Consider the following 24,873-nt stretch of genomic DNA (forward strand, 5'->3'; position numbering starts at 1 on the left):
CTTCATGTTCCTGACCATGTGTTGACTGTGCTGTGCCCTTGACCTGATCCTATCTAGACACTCTTCTGGTTTAATCTAATAAATTTCACTTACATCTCTGATAGCCCTCTCACATTTTAAATATTTATTGCTAAAGCAGTTATTTTGTCCATTGGCAAATATTTTCAGATTTCCTACCTGTTTAAATACTATTACTTGGTATGATTTATCCAAATATGAGAATCTATATCATAATATGATATGAAATACAATGTGATGTGAAGTATGGATAGCAAATTGTATCTGCATTGCATATTTCCTCCTGTTTCTCTACCATATATTAAAGAGGTGTTTAGTCTGGCAAGGATTATATTTATTTTTTTGGTGTTTGGGCAGAATTTATGTATGAAAAATATAAATAAATTGATAAGTCTGTATCATGATGACTTAATAAAAGCTAAAGAGCTTTTACTCTCTAGAAACATTTTTGTTCGTGCAGTTTTAGGCTTCCTTCGCTTTATGCATTATATAGATTAAATATACCAATTTACACTGGCTTGAGCCAACCACTTTATGTTTTCTCAGTTCTTGAGTTGATATGCCATACCATCATTAACTCATTGTGGTTTTACTTTTTAAAGTGACTGTGTAAACATAGCTACTTTTTCTACTGGATATCTGATCATTTTGTGGAGTATGCTCTCTTCCTGTATCAACAAAAGTCAATTCAGAGTATGTTGTTGTTTTACATCTAATTTTGTTTCTATAGCGGATGAGCATAATGGAAATTATTTGAATCAAACTACCATAGATGCTTACATATAGTACATGAAATTTTTGCCAAGTAATCAAGCTCCAATTCTCACTTCACCTTATCTCCGGGTCAATCAGAGGGCAGAGCCTTTCAACTCTGAACAGTTTCATTTCTCAGCTGAGCTGTTGCTCAGCTCAGGCAGGAACCTGGTTACTTGCTATAGTTACTTTCCTGTGACTTTCCAGCCAAATTTAACCTTTTATTTTCCTTCCTTCTGCTGCAGCCTGGTTCTGCTTTGAAAATGCTTGCAAATGCTTGCAAAGCAGGTCTGTTTTTTGAAACACCAGGATGGGACCCTCCTTCCCAGGCTACAATTCAGTGTACCATTACTTAAGAATAACACCCATGGAAAGCAGTGGGTCTACTTCTGAGTAAAAAGGGTTGCAAATATCTCATCTCTCTGCTGTGAATTGAATTGCATACTCTCAGTTATGTGTTACGGGTTGTATGTAGAGCTTCTGGCTTAACACACCAGACGCCTTAAAGGTGTCTTTGATTCATGGTTCTCCTCATGTCCACCTTAAAGGTGGATTTGATTCATGGGTCCCTGCAGTGGTTCCCAACATTTTTCACTTGCATATCCCTTGGCAGCCCATTTCCATAAATTGTACCCTTCATATTAGCAAAATGTTTGTGATAATACAAGCCCTCATCTCTCTATGAAAGCCCAGACTTCATCACAGTGTTTTCTCTTTTTATCTGTTTGAGGAACAGAAGACTCTGCCTTTGCACTGTTTTGCACCAGAAATGTGCTGAGAAATTCTGGGTGATTGATCACTTTCCATATTAAGAACATAACATAAGAACATAAGAACAGCCCCACTGGATCAGGCCATAGGCCCATCTAGTCCAGCTTCCTGTATCTCACAGCGGCCCACCAAATGCCCCAGGGAGCACACCAGATAACCTCATACTGGTGCCCTCCCTTGCATCTGGCATTCTGACATAACCCATTTCTAAAATCAGGAGGTTGCACATATACATCATGGCTTGTACCCCATAATGGATTTTTCCTCCAGAAACTTGTCCAATCCCCTTTTAAAGGCGACTAGGCTAGACGCCAGCACCACATCCTACGGCAAGGAGTTCCACAGACCGACCACACGCTGAGTAAAGAAATATTTTCTTTTGTCTGTCCTAACCCGCCCAACACTCAATTTTAGTGGATGTCCCCTGGTTCTGGTATTATGTGAGAGTGTAAAGAGCATCTCCCTATTAACTCTGTCCATCCCCTGCATAATTTTGTATGTCTCAATCATGTCCCCCTTCAGGCGTCTCTTTTCTAGGCTGAAGAGGTCCAAACACCGTAGCCTTTCCTCATAAGGAAGGTGCCCCAGCCCCATAATCATCTTAGTTGCTATTATGTTTCAGCTTTTTTACTGTGCTGGTTTTCAATCACTGGTTCATAGATGAATCGATGACCAAAAGCTAGCTATTGGTGGGGCTTACACAGCCAGCTAGCTACCTCCCTTCCTACCTTGCTGGTCCTTGCAAGGCATTCCTGCTTTGCAAGGCATTCTGGAGCACAGCCTGCCTTTTTCTGCCTTATTCCATTCTTTTTCAAGTACCCCTAAAGGTCCTGTTGAGTGTCCCTGGGAATACATGAATACCAGGTTGGGAACTACTGTTTTACTGGTATCTAGTTTACAGTGCACTTACTCTGATAGTGTTTACAAAAAGGTGGTGAAGACCAGAATTTAAAAAGAATAAAAATGTATCTGATGATCTTTTACTATGTTCTTAATAAATTAGAGACTACAGTTCTTAGGTAACAATTAGTGGTAGGTTATTTTTCAGGATCTGACCTTGGATAAAATCAGAGAAAACTATATTCAGACACCCCCCCTAAGTTTAACCCCTGACTTATCCGAGGGTCATAGAAAATTCCATGATTGTTGGCTCAAAACCTGCCCTCGACTTATCTGTGGGGTCAACTTATTGGCAGTCATCTGCGGTGCTTACTGGCCTGGTTGTGCTGTCCTTAGCCCATCAGGGAACCATTAATTCAACTTTGTGGCCTCTATGCAATTCCATGTTTAGGAATATGCCCTTTGCCATGCTAGCAAGCTTGAGATAAAACAAATGAAGAGAGATTTGGAACATTTCAGGAACTTGATTTTCAAGAAACTGTTGCAAAAGCTCAAACTGAAGGGCAGACTTTGGGGAGTATGCATAAAATGATGTTCTCTGTTATTTCTTTTGGGCAGGTTCTGGAGACAGTGATGTTGCATAGCTTTGACCCAGAACAAGAATACTTGTTAATATGATGTCATGAAGCATCAGAGCCTATTATGAAGTTTGTAGGCCTGAGTCAGTTCACATGGTTGATGAGCAGAAACAACAGAGTTTGTGGTTTTTTAAAAAACCTAATCTATGTGGAATTCATTTAATAAGCATATCTTATAGGATATGTGTTACCATGCTGGGTAAATCAAATTTTGCATTCAGCAAATGAATCTTGAGCAGGTGAAATGAAATGAAAGAGACAGAGGGGGAGAGACTTTTTCTTCTGCCTCTGTCTGTACAAGATGGGAAAGGCAGCACAATAGCTAAAGGAAATAATCATTTAGAGTAGAGGTGATAGAGACAGGACTGCTTTGGACACAAAACCAGGCAGTAGATCAACAGTATTTTTCCTCTAGGGAGCTATGTCTGCTGCAAGAGTGGTTGAAGGAACTGACACAAAGGGCCAGTTGGAAGAAGTACCATCTGCATGTAGGATTGACAGGCAGCCTTTAGGATGTGTTGCTATCATTTCTGACTCTAGCAAAGTTAGGAGTCTCTTTTCATCTCATTACAGCATGCAGAATCTAGGGCCTCTCATAAATTCCATCTGTACATTTCCATTTGTGAACATGTTTTGTACGTTTCTAAGGATGTACAAAGAATTGTAAAATGACTTTCATTGTAACTTGACAATTTCTGAGTTATTGTTTTCCTACTGGTCTTTCATTTTGAGTAACTGTAATAGAAGGTATTCAGTAGGAAGCAGAAAGCAATAAAGGTTGATCAAATCCTTCCCACCCCAACCAACCCAATTTTAAGTAATAGACCCTACACTCCTGACTGTGGTGTATATTTCACATAGTTATTCAGTATGATTTAATGCAGCTGTATAAACTAACTGAGGCTTGATGAGACAACTTAACCATTAAAACCATAGTATGTGCTTAAGCAACATTCTGAAAGAGGTACTTCTTGTATAAAATAGCAATCATTTCCTGGTATTTTCACACTAGCTGCTCAAAAAGTTTGCATTCCAAGTTCTCATCTGAATAGAGCTTGTGATGGTGCAGATCTTCCAAAGTTTATTTGTTTGTTCATTTTTATTTAAGTTATTTTTGTCCCACCCCTTTGTCCCCCTCAGAGAAGTAGAGCGCAACTACCATTAAAATGATAATAAAAATAAAAATAAAAGCAGTTTAAAACAAGACCAGTTAAAACAGTGACAGTTTAAAATAGCACAGCAATAAGCAGTTTAAGAAGCAAAGCTAACATGAGTTCCACCAGCGAGATGGCTGCGAGAGGCAGGGCCTTTTCTGTTGTGGCACCGCACCTCTATAACATGCTTCCAGAGGATCTACAATCAGCCCCCTCTGTAGAGCAGTTCCAATGAGGCTTTAAAAATTTACAACACGTCTATCACCACATCCGCTGTTAGTGGAAAATAGGCCTTCATATGGGGACATGTTTGTTAAATATAAACTTGACTTTATCTGTGAAATGTTGCAGAATATATATAGCTTACCTAACTATGATCCTTCTATGTTTGATCATTTAGGGATCACCAAATAGGATATTCATGAGGAATTAAGGGGTGTAGGCAAATGTTGCACAGTGAACAGCATTACTGGAACATTGTATCAGACCTTGGGTATGAACATATGAAGCTATTATGTACTGAGTCAGACCAATGGTCCATCTAGCTCAGTATTAACTTAGTTAATAGTCTTCATCAAGATCTGAAACTGATTCAAAGTTCAAAATGCAATATAGGACCCACCTTCAATAGCCCAGCAGGCAAGAGGGATGGGTGAGTGAGTGCCATAATTCCTCTTTTCTCACCTGGTGGCAGCCAACCAGCATTCAGAGCTACTATGTCATTCTGTCCCTTCTTTCCTTCCAGACCAAATGGAAAGATGAGAGGGCAGAGAGTGGAATGAAACTGTGTGTCAGTTTTGAAAGGAAGACACTGAGAAAAGAGAGATGCAAGACAAGGCAGAGGACAGGGGGAGTGCCACAGCACAGGAAAGCAGGCACTTGAATGGGAAACTGAAGGAGCCCTCTAAAGATTAGGGGCTTGGCTAACATAACTGTTCCAAAGCCAATCTCCAGCAGGATTTATCTCTTTTAGGACCCCCAACTTTGGCTGCTATTCAGACTGTGCAAGCCTGAGCCTCAAAACAAAATGGAGGCAGTTGTGCTGCCATGACCCATCTGAGCTCAGATTGTGACATCATTCCGAGTCTCAAACCACCTGATGAAAACCTTTGTTCTGCACTGGCTGGAAATGACTCTCCAGGGTTCAGAGAAATCTTTCCCAGCCCTTTCTGGAGATGTCAGGGTTTAAACTTGGAATATTCTTCTTCAATGTGTGCTTCCTCATCCCGATGGCTTGAGTGGAGATTATGGCTGTGTAGCATTGTACACAACACTGATTTTTCAATCAGTACACTTTGATAGAGGTAGCTGGAAATGGCTCATGTTTGAACCGTTGCCCTAGTATGAAACGGTTTATGAAAGGCAACTGCTCTTTCCTGTGAGAATGGGGCTCTCATGTTGGCACAGCTGATGGCTCTGCTTCTACAGGCTTCTGTATCAAGGGCATGTAGATTAGGGAAGCTAAAAGAGAAGATTCCAATATCTGCCAAAGTAGAGCAGAAAGCTTCTGTTCTATGAAATTATTTTAATGGTAGAAAAACTTTCAATGCTTATGAATTTATTCTAAATATAAATATTTAAATTCTATGTGTTTGTGCATTGTCATTTTATTGACATTTGCTTATGACAGTTCTTTCAAAATATCTGAGTTTTTTTTCAGCAGCTAAGATGGGGTTGCTATCCTAAAAAATATAAAGTTCTGACTGCTACATACTTGCAGTTCTTTCTTTCTTTCTTTCTTTCTTTCTTTCTTTCTTTCTTTCTTTCTTTCTTTCTTTCTTTCTTTCTTTCTTTCTTTCTTTCTTTCTTTCTGTCTTTCTTGGGAAGACAATGTCAAAGAGAATATTGTCACTGTAATTCTTCCATTTGCCAAATATGGACAAGGCGGTGTTGTAAACGGCATTCTTGAAATGTTCCCATCTGTTGGATGCGCTTGCATCGACCGGGCCTGGAAGAGATTCCTCAAGCGCTTGTGCAAATTCCTCCACTTTTCTCTGATCCCGGGTCTTGCTCGTATCAATGCGAGGTCTTCCTTCCCTTTTCGTGTGATACAGTCGCTTTGTTTGCAGTTTCACTCTGCTGCACACCAGCGAGTGGTTGGTGTTGGACCTCAACAAGTGGGAAACCCCGGCCTCTGAGCGGCCCGCTTGGAGGCAGGCTGTGCAACATGGCCTTTCCCAGTTTGAAGAGACACTTGGCCAACAGTCTGAGGCTAAGAGGCAAAGAAGGAAGGCTCATAGCCAGGGAGACAGGCCAGGGACAGACTGCACTTGCTCCCAGTGTGGAAGGGATTGTCACTCCCGAATCGGCCTTTTCAGCCACACTAGACGCTGTTCCAGAACCACCTTTCAGAGCGCGATACCATAGTCTTTCGAGACTGAAGGTTGCCAACATGACATGAATTCTTCCATTTGCCAAGTTTGTAAGAAATTATTTATTCTTCTCTTGTATGCCAAAAATGAATGATACTTGCTGTAATGGAACAGCTTTGTAAATGTTCATAGTTATGATAATTTTTTTTGTTTGTTTGCTTTACACTCGGGAAACCGGTGTGCTAGAAGGGCAATTATGAACGTGTGGTCAGAGCTGCCATGTGGACATGCAAATTTGCTGAAGGGATACTGGGACAAGAGCAATAACTTATCAGTTTTCTCAAGCATCTCAGTGCTGATGCGCAGGTTCTTGCTCCTGCCCTACAGGCCTCTGCTACTTTATAGCAGCCAGCATTGGACATCTGTCACACATACTGTATGTCATAACAAATAGATCATAAAAAAACCTTGCAAAGCTACAAATGCGGAAAAGCTGAAAGCATTGTTACCGCGATGGACTAGGATTACTCCAATACTGTCAGTATTAATTCCAAGCAGGTTTTCATTATTTTCCTTATGAAACATGGGGATGTCAGGAGAAGTTAAAATGCACAAATGTCAACATTGGTGGAGGGGATTTTTCCTTGCTATTGTCATTGATTCAGCACAGTGACGTATGTACAGCTATATTTGATTGCATAGCATTTGTAATGCATGCTTATATTAAGACTGTCTACAAATCTTCAAGCTTGACCTCAGTAATCTTCCTGTGTGTCTTCCTCTGGCTCTGCAAGGATATTGGAAATTTTCTCTGGAAAAGCATGAATAAAACAGAAGGTTTTCAACCTCTGTTTAGTTGTCTAATAAGAATCTCAGTTCTAAAATTCTGCTTGTAGTCATTTAATCTTGAACTGAAAATGCTACAAATAATGTCTGTAAGAGCCCAATTATGTCCTTATCTATTCAGAAGTAAATCACACTGAAGTCAATGGGGCTTCCTCCAAGATAAGTGTGGATAGGATTGCAGCCAGGCAGCCCAATCCTGAACGCCCGTGACACACAGCTTCGGCAGCAACGAAAATGGCTGCCGCTGGATCCTGCGTGCCACAGGCTACCGCAGGCGGCACCACAGGGAAATAGCCCCGCAATGGGGCTATTCAAGTTACCGCAAACCTTTTGGTAAAGGTGTTCGTGTAGGGCGCTAAGCCCCACATGAATGTGCAGGATCTGGTGCAGCAGAGCTTCACTGGACCCACCTCCCTCCCTCTCCTCAGCACGCCTCCTCCCTGCCTTCTCTCTGCCCTCCGCCTGCCTCTCCCCTCCCCGGAACACCTTCTCCCCGTCCTCTTCACTGCTTACCGTGTGTGTCGTGGCTCTGCGGTCCTTGCGACCGCTGAGTGACAGAGGATGGGCGCCTACCCCGTGCTAGCCCAGCGCTGCCCTGGTGGTAAGCCTTGCAAACATGCTTTATGGTACATTTGCGACAGTGCATGCCAGCGGGAAGCTGCCATGCCAAGCTCAGAATTGGGCTCTGAGTTGCTTGTTATATTAGTTTATTTCTTCCACAAGAGCAGAGCAGCAACCTGGATAAGTGGGAAGATACTCACTCTGGAATAGTAGAAGGGGAATCAAAGTTGACAGTCTTTTCCCAAAGAGTGAACTTCCTCACGTGACCTGTCTATTTCCTGCCCCTAAAAATATGGCATGATCTAACTTGAACTGCAATTTAGGTTTCATAAAAGAATGTACAGCACACAGTGCAGAACAGCATCTATTCCTCTCTTTCAACATCTGTCTTCAGTGGGTCTAAATATTTGAAAGAAACATTTGAATTCATCCTTGTAGTATAAAAAAATTAGGTTCTGCTTTCCAACCATAGGAAACAAGGCTGCAATACTATCCACACATACATGGGAGTAGGCTGCTTTAACTATGGGACTTGCTTCTGAGTAGACGTGCATAGGATTGGGCTCAAGGTTGACCGAGAAAAGATTTTTTGTCTCCCAGTTTCCTTTATTTCCTCCAATTCCTACACCATTGTTCATTTTGGTGGCTCAGGCAGATCTGGCTCACAACCTTTCTCAAGATTTCAAGGAGCAACCACATTCATCTTCCACTACAACTGGCTCTGTTGTCTTAGAATTGAGGCCAAGTATTACACCACAAGTTCATATCACTGAAGATCACTGAAGAAGTGTAGAAGATCTAGTGCTAATTGTTATTGAAGGGAAGCTAAAGAACATTAGCTTATTCAAGAAAGCTTTCAATTTGCAAAGCCTGCTTGGCAAAGTAGAATAGTTTCTGTTCTTATGTATCCTATAATTATTTCCAGCCGCTGAATGCCTCTATGAAATCATCTAGTATGGCCTTCATCTTAAGTTTACTGCCTTATTTAGTTCTTCCTGAGATTTCATTTTGCTGCTATCTCAGCTCCTCACCCAGTAATAGACTACATTTGGGTTTTTCAATCCTAGTTTAAAAGGTTTTTAAAGATGTCACTAGTATGTATGTATGTATCCATCCATCCATCCTTTCCTCTGCCGGAGCAGATACCTAAGGTGGCTTACAATTTATAAAAACAGTAAATAAACTCATGGGGGGAAAAGAACCAATTGGAGGAGAGCAAAACTATTTACATTCAAGGATCTGCTATAGAGGCACAGGTGGCAGACAACTCATCAGTCAAACGCCAGATGAAATGAAAAGGTTTGAACCCTTGCAGCAATACCATGAGGGAAGGGGTAGATTTTAGTTCCCCCAGTAGGGAGTTCCATAATTATGGCATGATTACCGAGCAGACTCGTCTCCATGCCACCATCCCCCTAACTTGGGAGAAAGGCAGCACTCACAGGAAAGCCCCCTCAGATGATCTAAGAAGGTGGGCTGGAAAATATGGGGGAAGGCAGTCCCTCAGTTAACCTGGCCCCAAACCGTGAAGGGCTTTAAAGGTCAATGCGAGCACCTTGAATTGGGCCCAGAAACGAATGATCAACAAGTGCAATCACTGAAGCAACAGCTCAACAGATTCAAATATTCAGAATATTCACCTATCAGAACTCCAGTGGCATTTGTCTTTGGTCTTCCTTCAGATTATGAGCAAACTGTTTAAATCTAAACAGCAACCTGTTTAAAACTGCAGCAGACCTGTACTTCCTTATACTTGAGATGGTGTTTCTGATAGCCATTCCTTCAGCATGGAGAGCCAGTGAACTGTGTGTTCTATGTTCTGACCATCTATTCATTAGATTTCACTCTGGATGTTACAGTACTTCAGGTGGTCTCAATTTTCTACATTCATCAAGACTTACCCTGCCTGTTTTCTTTTAAAAAACATGCTTCAGAAGGAGAGAATTCTATACCCTCTGATCATTAAAGAAGCTCTTTCCATCATTATTCATAGAGGCTTGCGCTGCATCCAACGCAGGTTCGTTGGCTGCAGCGGTTCAGCCAGAGGCAAAGGGAAGCTCTTCGCCTTACCCCTGGGTACGGGCTGCTTGTCCCAATGGGTCTGCTCGGACCTGCGCCACATCTGGAGGCGCAAGTCCGAGGAGAGCGGAGCAGCTTCAAGCACCTCTGGTGCGCAAGTCCAAGGAGAGTGGAGTGGGTTCAAGCTGTTCCGTTCTCCCCGGGGATGGGAGTTGGGATCCAGCATAACCACGGGTCCCAGCCCCACCTCCAGCTTCCTGCGCACCGGCCCCCGGGGCCACCCATTGCCTGCCCTCCCCCCACCCAGAAACGCTTCCCTCCCACCTCCTCCATGTCCCCCACACCTACCTTTGCCGCTAGTGTCGGTGCGGGTGCACTGACACAAGTGGTGGTGAGGAAGCCTCCGTGCGTCGGCGCCGACACAGCTTCCTCCCACGGAGGCAAAAACATGCTTTATGGCACGTTTGCGACCCTCCGGGGGCACACAACCCCTCTTACCCTTCATTCTCTGCATTACACAGGATTTTAGAATTTAAAGGGGGGAGGAACTCGGTGCCTCCTTTTTGTTCTGGCTAACCTGGAAGTGTCTAACAATGTCATGTGATGATGTGACATTGTGACATCACTGCATCAGGGCCATTAGGTTAGACTCTGCTCTTGAGGCTTTGTTTGGGAGAACATAAGAACCGCCCCACTGGATCAGGCCATAGGCCCATCTAATCAGCTTCCTGTATCTCACAGTGGCCTACCAAATGCCCCAGGAAGCACACCAGATAACAGGAGACCTCATCCTGGTGCCCTCCCTTGCATCTGGCATTCTGACATAGCCCATTTCTAAAATCAGGAGGTTGCACATACACATCATGGCTTGTAACCCATAATGGATTTTTCCTCCAGAAGCTTGTCCAGTCCCCTTTTAAAGGCATCCAGGCCAGACGCCATCACTACATCCTGCAGCAAGGAGTTCCACAGACCAAAAACATGCTGAGTAAAGAAATATTTTCTTTTGTCTGTTTTAACTCTCCCAACACTCAATTTTAGTGGATGTCCCCTGGTTTTGGTGTTATGTGAGAGTGTAAAGAGCATCTCTCTATCCACTCTGTCCATCCCCTGCATAATTTTGTATGTCTCAATCATGTCCCCCCTCAGGTGCCTCTTTTCTAGGCTGAAGAGGCCCAAGCGCCGTAGCCTTTCCTCATAAGGAAGGTGCCCCAGCCCAGTAATCATCTTAGTCGCTCTCTTTTGCACCTTAAGGACGAATCTTTAGATCAACAAACTGGGTCTGGGAAGCCCTCTTGGAAATATGAGGAAGTATGGCTTTTGGATGCCCTATTTGTACATGAGATTGAGATTTCAGTTGTTTCTTGCCCATAAATCTCCATTCCCCTTCAGGAGTAGAATGACAGCTTGCCATACCCTGCTTCGGGGCTTCAGGGTGAACTATTTAGGAATTTTTCAATTAATAGTTAAGCTCTTGGAGAACTTCCCAATTGTCAGCTTGTTTCTGTCCTCTTCAAGCTGTTCTCAGTTGTTACAAGATCAAGTTTCTATTTAGTTTCACTCAAGAAGATTTTAACCAATACCAGCCTTTGAGGAAGCCTCTCATTTGGGAGGAAGTTGTCAACTTGGATCCTTCCTTCTGTTTTCCTAGCAGTGTTTTCTCCCTTGTTTTCCCTCTTCTGAATGCAAGTAAAGATTTTTGAATAAGCGTCAAATAAAATCAACATTTTAAAACACTATTTCACTTGCTTAAAAAAAAAGACCGACTTCTTATCCAGCTAGAAATTAACCTACTATCATATAGTTATTGAACACCTTTTGTTCACTCATCCCAGTGGGCGTGCTACAGGATCTTGAGGTGTGCAGGAGTTATACAGAGCTAGTGTACAGCTAGAAATTACAAAAGCTGCATGGCAATGGAGAGAGTAGACAGGCTGGCTCAAGTATCCCCAGCAACAAAGTCAGCTTGATAACATTATAGAGTGTAGTCTTGCTGGTTTCTAGATAGTGGGAACCAGCCCACACACCAGTTTCTGTAGGCACTTATGTGTCAGTGGGTCCTTTATGACTTCATCTTGGTTATTGAAAGTCTTCTCCATATTTGAGACAGGAATCATGTTTAATATTTCCATAATATATGAAAATAAGCTACAATGTAAGCTTAAACTTTAATTTGTTTTGGATTCTGTACATTTTTATTGTACAGCATTTCTATAATCATTTGCCTGTAATGTTAGTATAACATCCCTGCCAACATTGTTACTGCATCTCATGTTGTGGAACAGCAATTGATTTTACCAGTTCCAAGGATTTTTGTTGTTGTTGAATGGCAAGTTTCAGGATCAGTCCACAGAAGATACTTTTGCTTAGAAAACACACATGCATTTCCTTTCCAGATCTGGATATTTCAAAGGTGTTAAAATATGCATAATGGAATTTTTTTTTTTTTTTTAAAATGGTTTTCAAAATGCACTTTGAAATTATGCTAAAATTTCCCCTAACATATATTTGCTCAGAAGAGTAGAAACGTCGTACCAGTATCGTCAAAAGATACTCAAAATTACAAGATTTCTCAACTATACTGTGGGGTGCCCACCATTTTGCAGCAGTATTTCCATCATCATAGCATTGCATTATCGTTTCCTGCTATTTAGGTCCATCTGTGCCTGAAATAGTCGCAACTGCTGAATATCCGCAAGCATATCCTACACACAGGCAAACATGAAGGAGTGAAGATGTATAACTGCCCCAAGTGTGACTATGGCACCAATATCCCCGTGGAATTTCGCAACCACCTGAAAGAATTGCATCCTGATATTGAGAATCCTGACCTGGCTTATCTGCACGCGGGTAAGAACATGATGTTGGCTTTGTGGTTGGATGGTTCATTTTCCCACATTAAGGCACTTAAATGGTTGTGGAAAAGAAGCACTTTTTAATGTCACATGCATGAATATGGCAAAAGAAGGCGGCAGCTTTGTTCTGATCAGTCCCTAATGACGTGTGTATATTAGGAAGGAGTATTTGCTATTCAGTCATAAAGTTAGACAAATATGACCATTTTATTTTTGGATCCATATTGGCTGCTGATTTAAGAATGATCCTTTTATTTCTTATTTTTATAAATATATCCATGAATAGATACTTTGTATTCTTGAGATGTGCGTGCAAGACTTAATTTCTGCAAGCCTTCAGCTCCAGAAACCGTTTCCAGTGCTAGGTAATGCAGGAGAGACCATCACGAGCTTTCTATTACATTCTGAAATATAGTGCAGGCTCCCACAGTTTATTGAGTATTGCTTTCAGGCAAATTTAAGGTCTGCCACCATTCTCAACATCAGAGGTCTGTATGTACTTGTGTTCTAGTGTTGCAAATCAAAATAGGTATTATCTTATATTCTATAGTAACAAAGAGACATGTGAAAAAGTGGGCTTAAATAATGGTATCACATTTAGAGAACATGCCTCAGGAATACACAACCTTCAACACCTAACACCATGTACAGGTTCTCATAAATAAGTCATGCCCATCAAGTCATCACAAGTCTCAATTGTCCAACTGCATATACCATTTCCTGAAATCATTTCCCATTATTTGCATAGTAAAATTCACCTACAAAAGTACATAATGCCATTTAATCTAAAATACAGTGGAAAGAATACAACTGAAATGCAGCTTCTGCTGGCACCATTCCAACTGTATTATTGGCTGTCTGGATCTAAAATTCATGGCAAGGCAGATCAATAATCACCCCTTGATTAGTCAGAGCCTCTATCCTTTCTATTTTACTTCAGAGAAAAGTGCCATATCTATGTTCTATTCTGTCTAGCATAGTGTTCCCAAGCAAAATCGGATAAATTTAGGAAAACATTTTTACTAAGCGACACTACTAATTCTATCTATCTAACTCGTTCACTAAATTTCATCTTTCCAGAGCTTTGATTACTTCATTAAAGCAGTCATACTGACATAAAGCTGCCGCTACATCAACAAGATGAACTGAAGTCCTATGCATCCGAGTGAAAAAGTTGCAGTATTCATGAATGGAAATCTGGAATCAATCATGTTAGCCCAAATAATTCCTTCAAAACTATTAAGGAGGCTGCAATATTGGTAAGGAAATGATTGCTATAAGTGATCTTTACATGATTATTATCAAGTATGACTGTGTTACCAAGTGGAAGCTGCAGTCTTTGAATGTCAAGTGAAGAGGCAACATTTCATAACCTAAACAATTGCTATTTTATTTTCAGAGGTTTGCTTATTTTCCTGAAATTAATGTTTCCCTTGCCCTTATTTCATATTGTATTCCATTGCATTGAGGAGAAACAGCTATAGTCATTCTAAGGTCAGTGAGACTTATGCATGCATCATTGAGGCAGGATTGTGCCCTGTATAAATAGGAAATATATAAAGGAGGAAAGATCAAATTCAGATGTACACAGGCTAGCTTAACTTTGTTTTACTCAAGTTTCCTATATCCAGAAAGCTTCAAATCATATTGCATATTAATTAGCATACTGAATGAAACTGAGTTCATTGGTTATATGGAATAATGATATATTTTATACCTTTGAGCACAGCTGCTAAGGAGTTTATGTGGAGCTAGAACTGCAGCAAACTTGAAACCTTCTCTGGTTGTAATTTCATTGTCAATTTTATATTCTTTTACAGACTCCTGCACATTGTGAATGCTCAAATATAATAATAATTTTTTTTTAAAAAACCAAACTAGGACTAGAACACTTACCCGGGAGTAAATCCTAGTCAACTCTATGGGACCTACTTCTATTTCTATTCTATTGAAAAGATTTTTACCCTGCCTTTCCTCTGCTGGAGTAGATGCCCAAGGCATCTTACAAGGGAGCCTTGTAAAATATACAATATATTAAAAACAATAACTAGAATCACACACACACACACACAAATTATTTGGAGGATGTTAATATATTTACAACCAAGGTACTGCTATAGAGGCACAGGAGGCAGACGTCCCATAACCCAAACACCAGATGGAACAAAAATGTTTTGAGCACTTGCTGAAACGCCATGAGGGAGGGGTAGATCTTACTTACCCTGGTAGGGAGATCCATAATTGTGGTGCCACTACTGAGAAGGTTCACTCCTGTTCTACCATCCCCCTAACTTGGGAGAAAGGCAGCACTTGCAGGAAAGCTCCCTCAGAAGACCTAAGCAGCCAGGCTAGAATATATTGGAAAAGGTGGTCCCTCAGATAACCTGACCCCAAACTGTAAGGGCTTTAAAGGTCAAAACCTGCGCCTTGAATTGGACCTGGAAATGAATGGGGAGCCAATGCAGTCGCCAAAATCAAATTGCCTACCTGCAGTAACCACCCTGGCTGCCGCACTCTGCACTAGTTGCAGCTTCTGAACCGTCTTCAAGGGCAGCCCCACATAGAGCACGTTTCAGTAATCCAATCTTGAAGTCACTACAGCTTGGACCACTGTGGTCAGGTCCGATCGACTCAAGTACGGCTGCAGCTGGCGCACCAGCTGGAGCTGGGCAAACACACCCCTGCCACCTAGCTCTCTAAGAAAGCTGTGAACTCAGGAGCACTCCCAAACTACTCACCTTCTATATATGTCTTCTGAGTAGACATGCATAGATCTGTGCTGTAAAAAAACTAAGATAAACTTGTTATTCTTGGAACACATGCTTAAAAGTACTGTGGCTTCTACAGTAGCAATACATTGCTTGGGTTCCAAACTACATAAAACAGTATTTTTGATAACTTGGTATGCTTTATGGAGAAAAAGGTAAGCAGCATCAAAAGGCTCACTCTAGTAATAGCTATTAGTGTCAATCTTTCAATTGTGTGTCATATTGACTGGCAGAAACTCCTCTTCCTCTCTAGTGCAGAATATTAATTTTAGCTTGAAATAAAATCCTTATGTGAATATTTTTCTGATTCCAAAGGAGGATACTAGATTTCATGCAGCCCATATAGATTACCTTATAATTGTATTTCAAGAAAATTAACTGTGTTTTCATCCTAATGTTAGTTTGTATAGGTGTTTCCACCAGGACCTAGGAGAGGCGGGTAAAGGGGGTAATTTGTACCCAGGCCCAGGGTCATAAAGGGGGCCCAGGAGCCTAAGGAGGGGGCCCAGAAATTTGCTGAGGTCTTATATTTTCGTATCTCACCTGAACTCACTGACTGCAAGGGATGCTGGGTGTGCAGTGACAGCTGCTGACACAAGCCATATCTGCTGAACTCAGGAATGCATACATGATACTCCTTAATACAGTGTCAAATCTGGGAAGAAACTGACCTGCTACAGTACCTCTTTGGCTAACCATGAAGGAGTGTATAGGAGTTCAGGGACACAGCTGTGGGACCACAGCTGCTGCAGAAGCAAGTTGTGATATGCACAGGACACTTTCCATTCTAGTGTGAACCTAAATATGATGTTGCTAATTTTTCAGCAAGATTTTCTATATTTAAAAGACTTTAGAGAGACTTAGGAGTGTGTTTGGTTTTCTGTATTACTTACTGTATCTAGCTGCCGATTCCACATGGGTGGGTAGAACTGGGCTCCAAAGACTTTTCCAGCTATTTCCACCCTTCCTCCACCCTGTTTTGTCCCTTCCTGCCCTATTCTACTCACCTGTCACCACCCTCCCCTGCTCTGTTTCACCCCTCTCCCCTTTGCAAAGGGGCCCAAAAGAAACTTTGTACCCCCTGATCAAATTCCTCTCAGAGCCCCTGGTTTCTACCACCACCAACAGGCAGTAACCTTCCTAAAAGAATTTTTCCCTGAAATTCTCAGCTCTCTGGGTAAAAAAAAAAAAGGAATAAATTATACAAGTTGTATATGGACTTCAGTAGTGAAAAGTAGTAGAGGTGAATGAATCCAAGTCAAATAGCTCATTGCTTCTGCCTGCCAGTTGTATTACTTGTAGGTATTGCTACTGAGTTGAAAGTAATAAGGGGAGAAAATTGAAGGTATTTTAGTGCAGTTTTGTTGCATTTGGATACTAAGTTTTTTGTGTGTGTGGTGAATATATCATATAAGGGCCCAATCCTATCCAAGTTTCCAGTGCCAGTGCAGCTGGGCCAATAGGGCGTGTGCTGCCTCTGGTGGTGGGGAAGCAGTCACAGAAGCCTCCTCAAGGTATGGGAACATTTGTTGCCTTACCTTGGGGCTGTATTGCGGCTGCACTGGTGCTGGAAAGTTGGATAAGATTGGGCCCGAAGTTATCAGATGTAACCTATAATGATAATGTAGGATTCACTATAATTTGATCAGTAAGTGCTGTATTGGAATCCATACACAGAGCAGGTAAATTAAGTAAGTAAATTCTGTAATGAATTTGCCTGAATTCTGCCCATCTCCATCTGAGATGAAATTGCTCCTAACTCTGGATGTGTAACTTTTGATCATCCGTCTCCCCTTCTTCACATCATTCACTCCTGTGCTACAAGCAAATCTTCTGTTCAAATTTAGGAAAGTTTCAAAGGTGGTTTTTAATATACAGTAATATGGGGAGCTATAGGTCAGAGGCTTCCATTGATGCACAACCACTAGTATACATTCATTAAGGCAGCCATTTTCAACCACTGTGCTGTGGCACATTGGTGTGCCGCAAATGGTCTGCAGGTGTGCCACAGGAGTTTGTGAGAGGGTCACATATTAGTAGGGCCACTGAGGGATTTCAGTCCCAATAAGTAGTGTGGTATGCCTTGTCAACTGTCAAAAAACTGATGGTGTTCCTTGACAAATATAATGCCTTTTCAGTGTGTTTGAAAATCGCTGGCTTAAGGGTCTTTTGAATTGTTGCCAGTATGTTTAAAGTGCCAGGATGCATGTCTGCAAGGACTCTTGCAAGGGAGACTCTGTGTACTCAGTGTGCAGTACTGTAGTTCTGATCTGTACAGAACCTACACTTCCTTATCTTTAAAGTATTACAGATAGTTTAATATTGTGTGCAAATCAAACAGATGTAAATTAGATATAAACTTTATTCATATATTGCCATCCATGTACCTGGTGCTGTTACGCAGAGTAAAAAGGCAGGTCTAGGTTCTGAAGTCTCACAGACTAAAAGAGGCCAGACCCAAGGATGAGAAGCAGAGTGGATGTAGGGAATGACTGCAGAAGAATATGCAATTTATCATGCACACTCCCTTCAGCTTAGTGACAGCACTGTATGAGGAATAGGGATTAGAAGGGAAAGGATTACATGGGCTGGTGGATCATGACCCACCAATTTGAGGACCACTGTTTTACTAAATATATGAACAGTAAGGAAACCCTTAGTCTCTGAAGGGAAATATATACTTCCAGACCACTTTTTAGAGCAGCGATTTTCAACCAGTGTACTATGCCACATTACTGTGCCACAAATAGTTCACAGATATGTCATGGGAGATTGGGGGAGGGTTGTTATTAGTACGGCTACTGGGGGATTTGAGTCACAATCGGCAGCCTTTTCAATTGTAAAAAATCTGATTGTGTGCCTTGACAATTTTAGCTCCTTGTCAGGGTGCCGTGAAATGAAAAAGGTTGAAAATTGCTGCCCTAGAAACTAAACAGGTCACTAACACTGCATAAGGTGGTCATCCTTTCAGTATTTCGGGAGCACAGTAGAATTCTTATCTGGTAATGTTGATTTTAAGACTTTCTTGTTTATTACTCTTAACTTCCTATGGATTTTTTTGGTTAATATTCTATAACTGGGGTGTGTTATATTTTTCAATACATTCTTTTTCTACATTTCCTACTTTGTGCCTTGCTTCCACTAGTTCTCTAAACCAGTGGTTCTCACACTTTTAGCACCAGGATCCACTTTTTTGAATGAGAATCTGTCAGGACCCATTGGCAGTGATGTCATGACTGGAAGTGACATCATCAAGCAGGAAAATTTTTAACAATCCAGGGCTGCAATCCTACCCCATCCTTCCCAGGAGTAAGTCCCATTTACTTTCATTGTTAAAAGCATATACACAGTAGTCTGTTAAAAGTACAGATGTGTAACATTTCCCCAAATGCAGTAACATGCCATGGTAGCATCAACATCAATATTAAAAATAAAATATTGAAATGAATATGGACCCACCTGAAATTGGCTGACAACTCACCAAGTGGGTCCTGACCCACAGTTTGAGAAACACTGCTTTAAACCTTTTTCTTCCCTTCAGAGCTGCAGTTCTTAGTATTTGTAAGGCACCCCAGTGCTAGTTCATATCCTTGGTATCTATGCTGATTCTTTTTGTATCTTGTACTAGTTTGGTTTTATTGGATGAATGTATATTGCATTGTGTTAAATAATAGCCATTTGAAAGAATTAGGAAATATAAGAGAAGAAAATGCTGACCCACAGACTAAGGAAAGGGATAAAATGCTCCCACTGGGCTCCATTTCTTAGGAAGGACCATCAGGATGGTGACTAATTTTTTTAGACTTGTAATTATGGTCTGAATGACCTCTAAAATGACTGGTTCAGTCTCTCGTTGTTAGAATTTTTTTAAAAAGTAGGGTTCATAGTCACTACTCTTTCAGTTTTTGACATGCGTAGCAGACCCATAAGATCAGATTGTATGATTAACCTCATTGTCTAACAGGGGTATCCAAACATTTTGGCAAGAGGGCCACATCATCTCTTTGACACTGTGTCAGGGCCAAGAAAAAAAGAATTAATTTGTATTTCAAATTTGAATAAATTTACATAAATGAATATATTAGAGATGGAACTTATGTGAATGACTGACGGTCTCTCGATAGCTCAAGGCCTATAAAAGGCCTTGCACAAAGAAAGGCCGGCCTTTCCTGTTGCTGCTTCACAGATGTGAAACAGCAAGCAGTGGAGGGAGCTGTCGACCTGCAACTTGCACAAGAGGTCAGTCGGCCCTCATGCTGAGAGCAGTTGCGTCAGGCCAGCATGGGCTCCAACAAGTCTCTGGCAGGCCAGAGGCTCATTGGAGACTGGGGGCTCCCTGAGGGCCCCCAGGAGCCAGGTTTGGGCACCCCGGTCTATGAAGTCAGGGTTGTCCTACATGGATGACAAAATGTATAAAGTTGTGTGTGTGTGCGTGCGTGCGTGTGTGTTTTAATAGAGCAGAATTGAAGTGTTAAAAGTTGGTCTACACATTGATAATGGAATATGTAATTCTAACCTCTGACTTCTCCCATCATTATCAATGGTTGAGGACACTGTTACTCTCAAAACCAAAATGTGAAAGGAAATGGCTGACCTTTCAGGATCATGAATAATGTTCTGCACCTCAGATTTCAGCACTGAATTTGGGCTTTGCAGGTTTAAAAAAATGATTTCAGAAGTTTTTGACCTTTGTATGGTAACAAACGTAGTAATGGAAAAATCTCATCAAGCAAGCCTTAATCATAAGCAGCACATGCTGTAGGTGTGCTTTCAAAGTCTTATTATAATGTTGTCTTTACTTCCTTTCTTCCTCAATTGAACATGGCCACATATTTGTCTTTGTTTTCTCCAGCTTCAGGAATGCAAATGCTTGCAAACATGAGATTTGTGTAGCAGAGTCATAGCCTCTTTTCTGAGTTTTGGTTACTATTATGTCATCTTCCCTGGAGCCAGAAACACATACGAACACATTTAGCTTAGGATGGTCTCCAAATGAAAGCCTGTCCTTGGTCCACCATCTTCCTTTCCATAATGCTGGAGGAGGAAATACTGCTGAATAAATGCCCAGCTCCACCACAGTTCCATTTAAAATCCTGATGTACCACTGGAGATTTTAATAAAACTCCATGATTCCAAATGACGAACCTTGGAGCTGCTGCTGAGCCAGCAAATGTTAGGGGAAGCCTGCCAAATGTCACATGTGAAAAGGCCTTGATAAAGAAAAAAGCTTTGTTAACTGTACTCTGGGAAAAGAAAATGAAAAGTACAACTTGAAAGATGTATAACCCCAAACCAGTGGACATTGTAATGTTCCAAGGGGAGAGACCTGATTCTTTATGACACTGTTCAACAAAATTAGCATTTTTATTTGAATAATAATCATAAAATAGTGGCTACTGAAAGAAATGACAAATGTAAACTTGTCCTGCTCCTCAGTCAAACTTCAAAGAATATGATAATTATGCTTTTCATGTATTTGAGTTTAGTTTCCACTGATATAATATCATGCTTCTTAAAGCAGATACTTATTTCCCTATAGATTGCACTGTATCTAATGTTGACTTTTCAAATGAAATTTAAATCTTATCTGTTGGTAAAGTCTTAGTGCCTATAATTTTGTTCTTTGTTATAGACAATTCTTTAGAGCCAGAAATGCAAAGGATTAAATAAGAGTCTTTTCCCATGTTAGCCGCTTCTAATCAGGAGTATAGTCGAGGTGGGGTGGAGCTCTATGAATTTTCTTACAGGAAGCAGTTATGTCATCAGCAGGAGCACTCAGATGCTGCTTTTGAAACATTTTTTCCCCCAAAAGAGAAGAGAAGAAGCATCAGGCTCAGCAGGAGGCAAATGAAGATATTTTCCTAGGATTACATGTTAATACCTAGGTCAGTGGGTCACAACCCACCAGCCTGGAAAACCCTTTCTCTGCCCCCTTAATGGATGGGGCAGGGGATGGTGGTGACATGGTCCCAATGATTATGCCACTGCCAGGGACAGAGATTTTTTTTTAAATTTAGCACCACCAAACACTGTCCTGCCAGGGGATCTACGAGGTTCCTCACACCCTCTGGAGGCTGTGGTAAGTGAAAAAAACCCTCTGCCCCCTGGCAGTGGCGCGATTGTAGCAATTGTGTTGCTGCTATCCCCCACCCCCACAAAAGCTTAGAGCTGGTCTCAAACTCCTGTAGAGTTTGGGAACCACTGAATTGTCTTTCCCAAGGCCTGCCTGAGAGACTATGGCTGCAATCATTTACCTGAGAGTAACCACCATTGAGCTGAATAGGACTTATTTTTGAGTAGATGTGCTGTTTGTGTAACTCATGTTACATTAACATGAACCTTTAGTCTTGTTATTATACTTTTGGTTCTTGTTATTTGTCAGTAGATGTTAACATAGCGGCAAGAACATTTGTATTGTCTGCTCAAAAAACAAAGCTTTTTGTCCTTAGAAAAGAAGAGGTTCACTGAAAGCATCCTGCCCTCTGTTCCTTCTCCAGGGAAGGGATGGAGAAACTATTCCACTTCCACGGGAGACAACTGCACTATGTGTATGCAAACAAGCAACCATGGAAGAAATCCAGAACTCATCCACCACATGAGAGAATGTATGCAAACAAGCAACCATGGAAGAAATCCAGAACTCATCCACCACATGAGAGAATCATCAGTGAAAAGTGATTCAAAGTGTGGTAGCAGAATATTTAGACAATATGGTTTTAATTACAACTGATCAAAGAGTCATGTAAATTTGAGGGAAAGGACTCAAATCCACATGAATCTTTGTGTTAACTTGCCATAAGGGATTTGCAAATGATGGATCCGGACTTGCCACTTTATTGGCAGAGAATTGTGGGTGGGTTGCAAGACTGTGGTCAGTGTGGTAATGACAAAATAAAGAATTTAGGCTGCAATCCTAATCCTGTACACACACACACACACACACACACACACACACACACACACACACACACACAAGAGTAAACCCTGTTGACCTCAGTGGGATTTACTTCTGAGTAAGCATCTTATTATTGTTCTGTTAGGTTGCTGTCCTAAGCACAATTTCTTGTGTGTTGGTTCCATTGAAATAAGTGAGGCTTAACTTCGAAGTAACTGTGTGTTTTAGGGTGAATGAAAATGAATAGCAGCCAGGTGGTGGCTGCTATAAATCCCTCTGCATAGAGATTATCTCTGTTGTGAAATAAAGTAATACTTGAAGCAGCATTTAGCAGAGTTCCTGAATGTGTGGTGCCTAGAAGTAAGTGAAGCTGAGAATTTGTAGATATAAATTTACACTGAAAAAAATAGTATGTTTTTGTGATCCGTAGTTTATGTAAGAATGTACTTAAAATGCAAAATTTTGATGATGCTTTTATATCTAAAGATTATAAGGCTTATTGGCTTTCTTCTGTACAATGATAGTGTAGTTTTTCCCATTGCTGAAAGCAGCTAAGGTGGATTTCTGTAATAGACCACTACTTTTTGTTTGTTTGTTTGTTTTACTCTTGAGACCAGGAACTGAAAGGCCACGGGTAATTTTTGAATTAAAAGCCTTGTTAATCTACATTGATTTTTAAGTTTGTTATAGATTCTTAGTTGAAAAATACAGTATACCACCAACTGTTCTATCACCTGACAGCAATTGATAAAGCATCTGTGCAGAAAGTGTCAGAAAAAGGTTAATATTTATTGATTTTTATGGTGCTACAACCAATGTAGTTTTGCTGTCAAAGATGTATGGCCACTAGCAATGGAATCTGTAAAATTGCAGGTTTCATGTTAGTTTTTACTATAACTTATCCCTGTGTTTTGGCCTTAAAAATGACAGATCTTTAATGCAGAACAAAATGCTCTGAATGTACAGCAACAATGTACCTGTATCAGAATTTAGTATTCCAAAATGAGATACTCTAAAAGCCAGGGGGTGGGGTGGGGGGGGGGAGACCTACCACCTTGCATGGCAAACGACAATCACATTTAGCCTTTCCATCCACTTAACTATGTGCTATTGATCTGTAGCAGGTGCCAAGCAAGTGATCGCTTAAAGTATTACCAATAAAGGACTTGGTTCTTCAAACAAAAAAGTACATAATTAAGAGACGCATAGGCAGGTGATCCATAGCAGCCTTCAGAAAAAAAACAACCTGGTTCTTTTGAAGCATAATGCCAGGCTCTTGTGTTAAAATGAAAAGAAGCATGCTATTCTCTGCTTTCTCTTAATACGTTGTAGGTGGAATAGAAAAAAAATTGGTTTTTTTTCATGACTATTTCTGAAATCTTTTGGAACACTGGTTTTGGGATTTTTTTCACTGATAAGCATCTTTCCTCCTCTTCTATTTTTTACACTGCTGCCTCTCTACAGCGCAAGTTTTAAAAACTGATTTAGCCAGAAGGCTTTAGTATGTTGCAAATGATTTTAGATGGGTAAATGACAGAAGCAGTAAAAAATAATATTGCTGTTCTTGGGCAATTTGTTGTATACTTATATGCACACAGAGCTTCCCCACCTCCAAAGGTTTCCTAATTTCTTTCAATGGTTTGGTGGTCATGCATACTTAGAGGGATTCTAATGTTGCTAATCTCCCCATCAAAATGAATGGGGAAGCCCATGCACAGGAGCTGTTTTTGTTCACAGGGGCACTCTCATAATACTTTAGCAGACCAATTATGTTTATAAACCATGAATTTGCTGCCTTTATCTGGATGAATTGACATTATGCACTTAATCCCATTGATCTCACCTCTGTAAGGATGGCTGGATTGGGCCATAAATGTCAGAAACATTTGTGAGAAGTATATCCTCTGTGATATAGAATTATTATTTTTTCTAACTTTTTTTTGTATGTTTTGGTACCTCTCTTTTATTACCTTTTTTTTAAGGTTCACAGGCGAAGTTAGAGCAGGTTGGGGTCTGAACAGCCTCTAATGATTATAGTTATGGGAAGAAACACTTTCTGTGTAGGCTGACCTGTAGAATAAATGGCAGTGTATACTGTAAACATGCTTTAGATCTCCTTTTGTCTGTATCACATTTTTCTATTGAGCTTTATACCACCAGTTTGTCTGCTCTTTTTTCCCCTCAGACAGCTTACCCATTTTATTGTGCTCATTTAGAGGAAAGGAAAACAGTTTGTCTCCCTGAAAGGCAAAGAACATTGACTGGAAAACTACTTTTAGAGCTAAAACACCATTATAATATATGGCAACTAAAGTTCTCCAATTGAATGTTGCAAAAGCTACTGGCAGCATGAAATATTCTCTAGGAAGAGAGTTTTTTCCATGAACCTTCTACCCTAGAGCCTGGTGCAAAATTTGAATTTAAAGTATTACGCAGAATAATG

General features: G+C 40.9%; 1 protein-coding gene across 1 annotated transcript in view; it reads left to right on the forward strand.

Moving 5' to 3' along the window:
- Positions 1–24,873, forward strand: part of ZNF407 (zinc finger protein 407) — a 434,476-nt gene that overhangs the window by 306,241 nt on the left and 103,362 nt on the right. The window contains exon 9 of the mRNA XM_066626167.1: positions 12,588–12,762. Within this exon, the coding sequence (XP_066482264.1) occupies positions 12,588–12,762 (175 nt within the window). The remainder of the gene's footprint in view (positions 1–12,587; positions 12,763–24,873) is intronic.

This window comes from Tiliqua scincoides, chromosome 4 (assembly GCF_035046505.1).
Source record: "Tiliqua scincoides isolate rTilSci1 chromosome 4, rTilSci1.hap2, whole genome shotgun sequence".
NCBI classification, from domain to species: Eukaryota; Metazoa; Chordata; class Lepidosauria; order Squamata; family Scincidae; genus Tiliqua; species Tiliqua scincoides.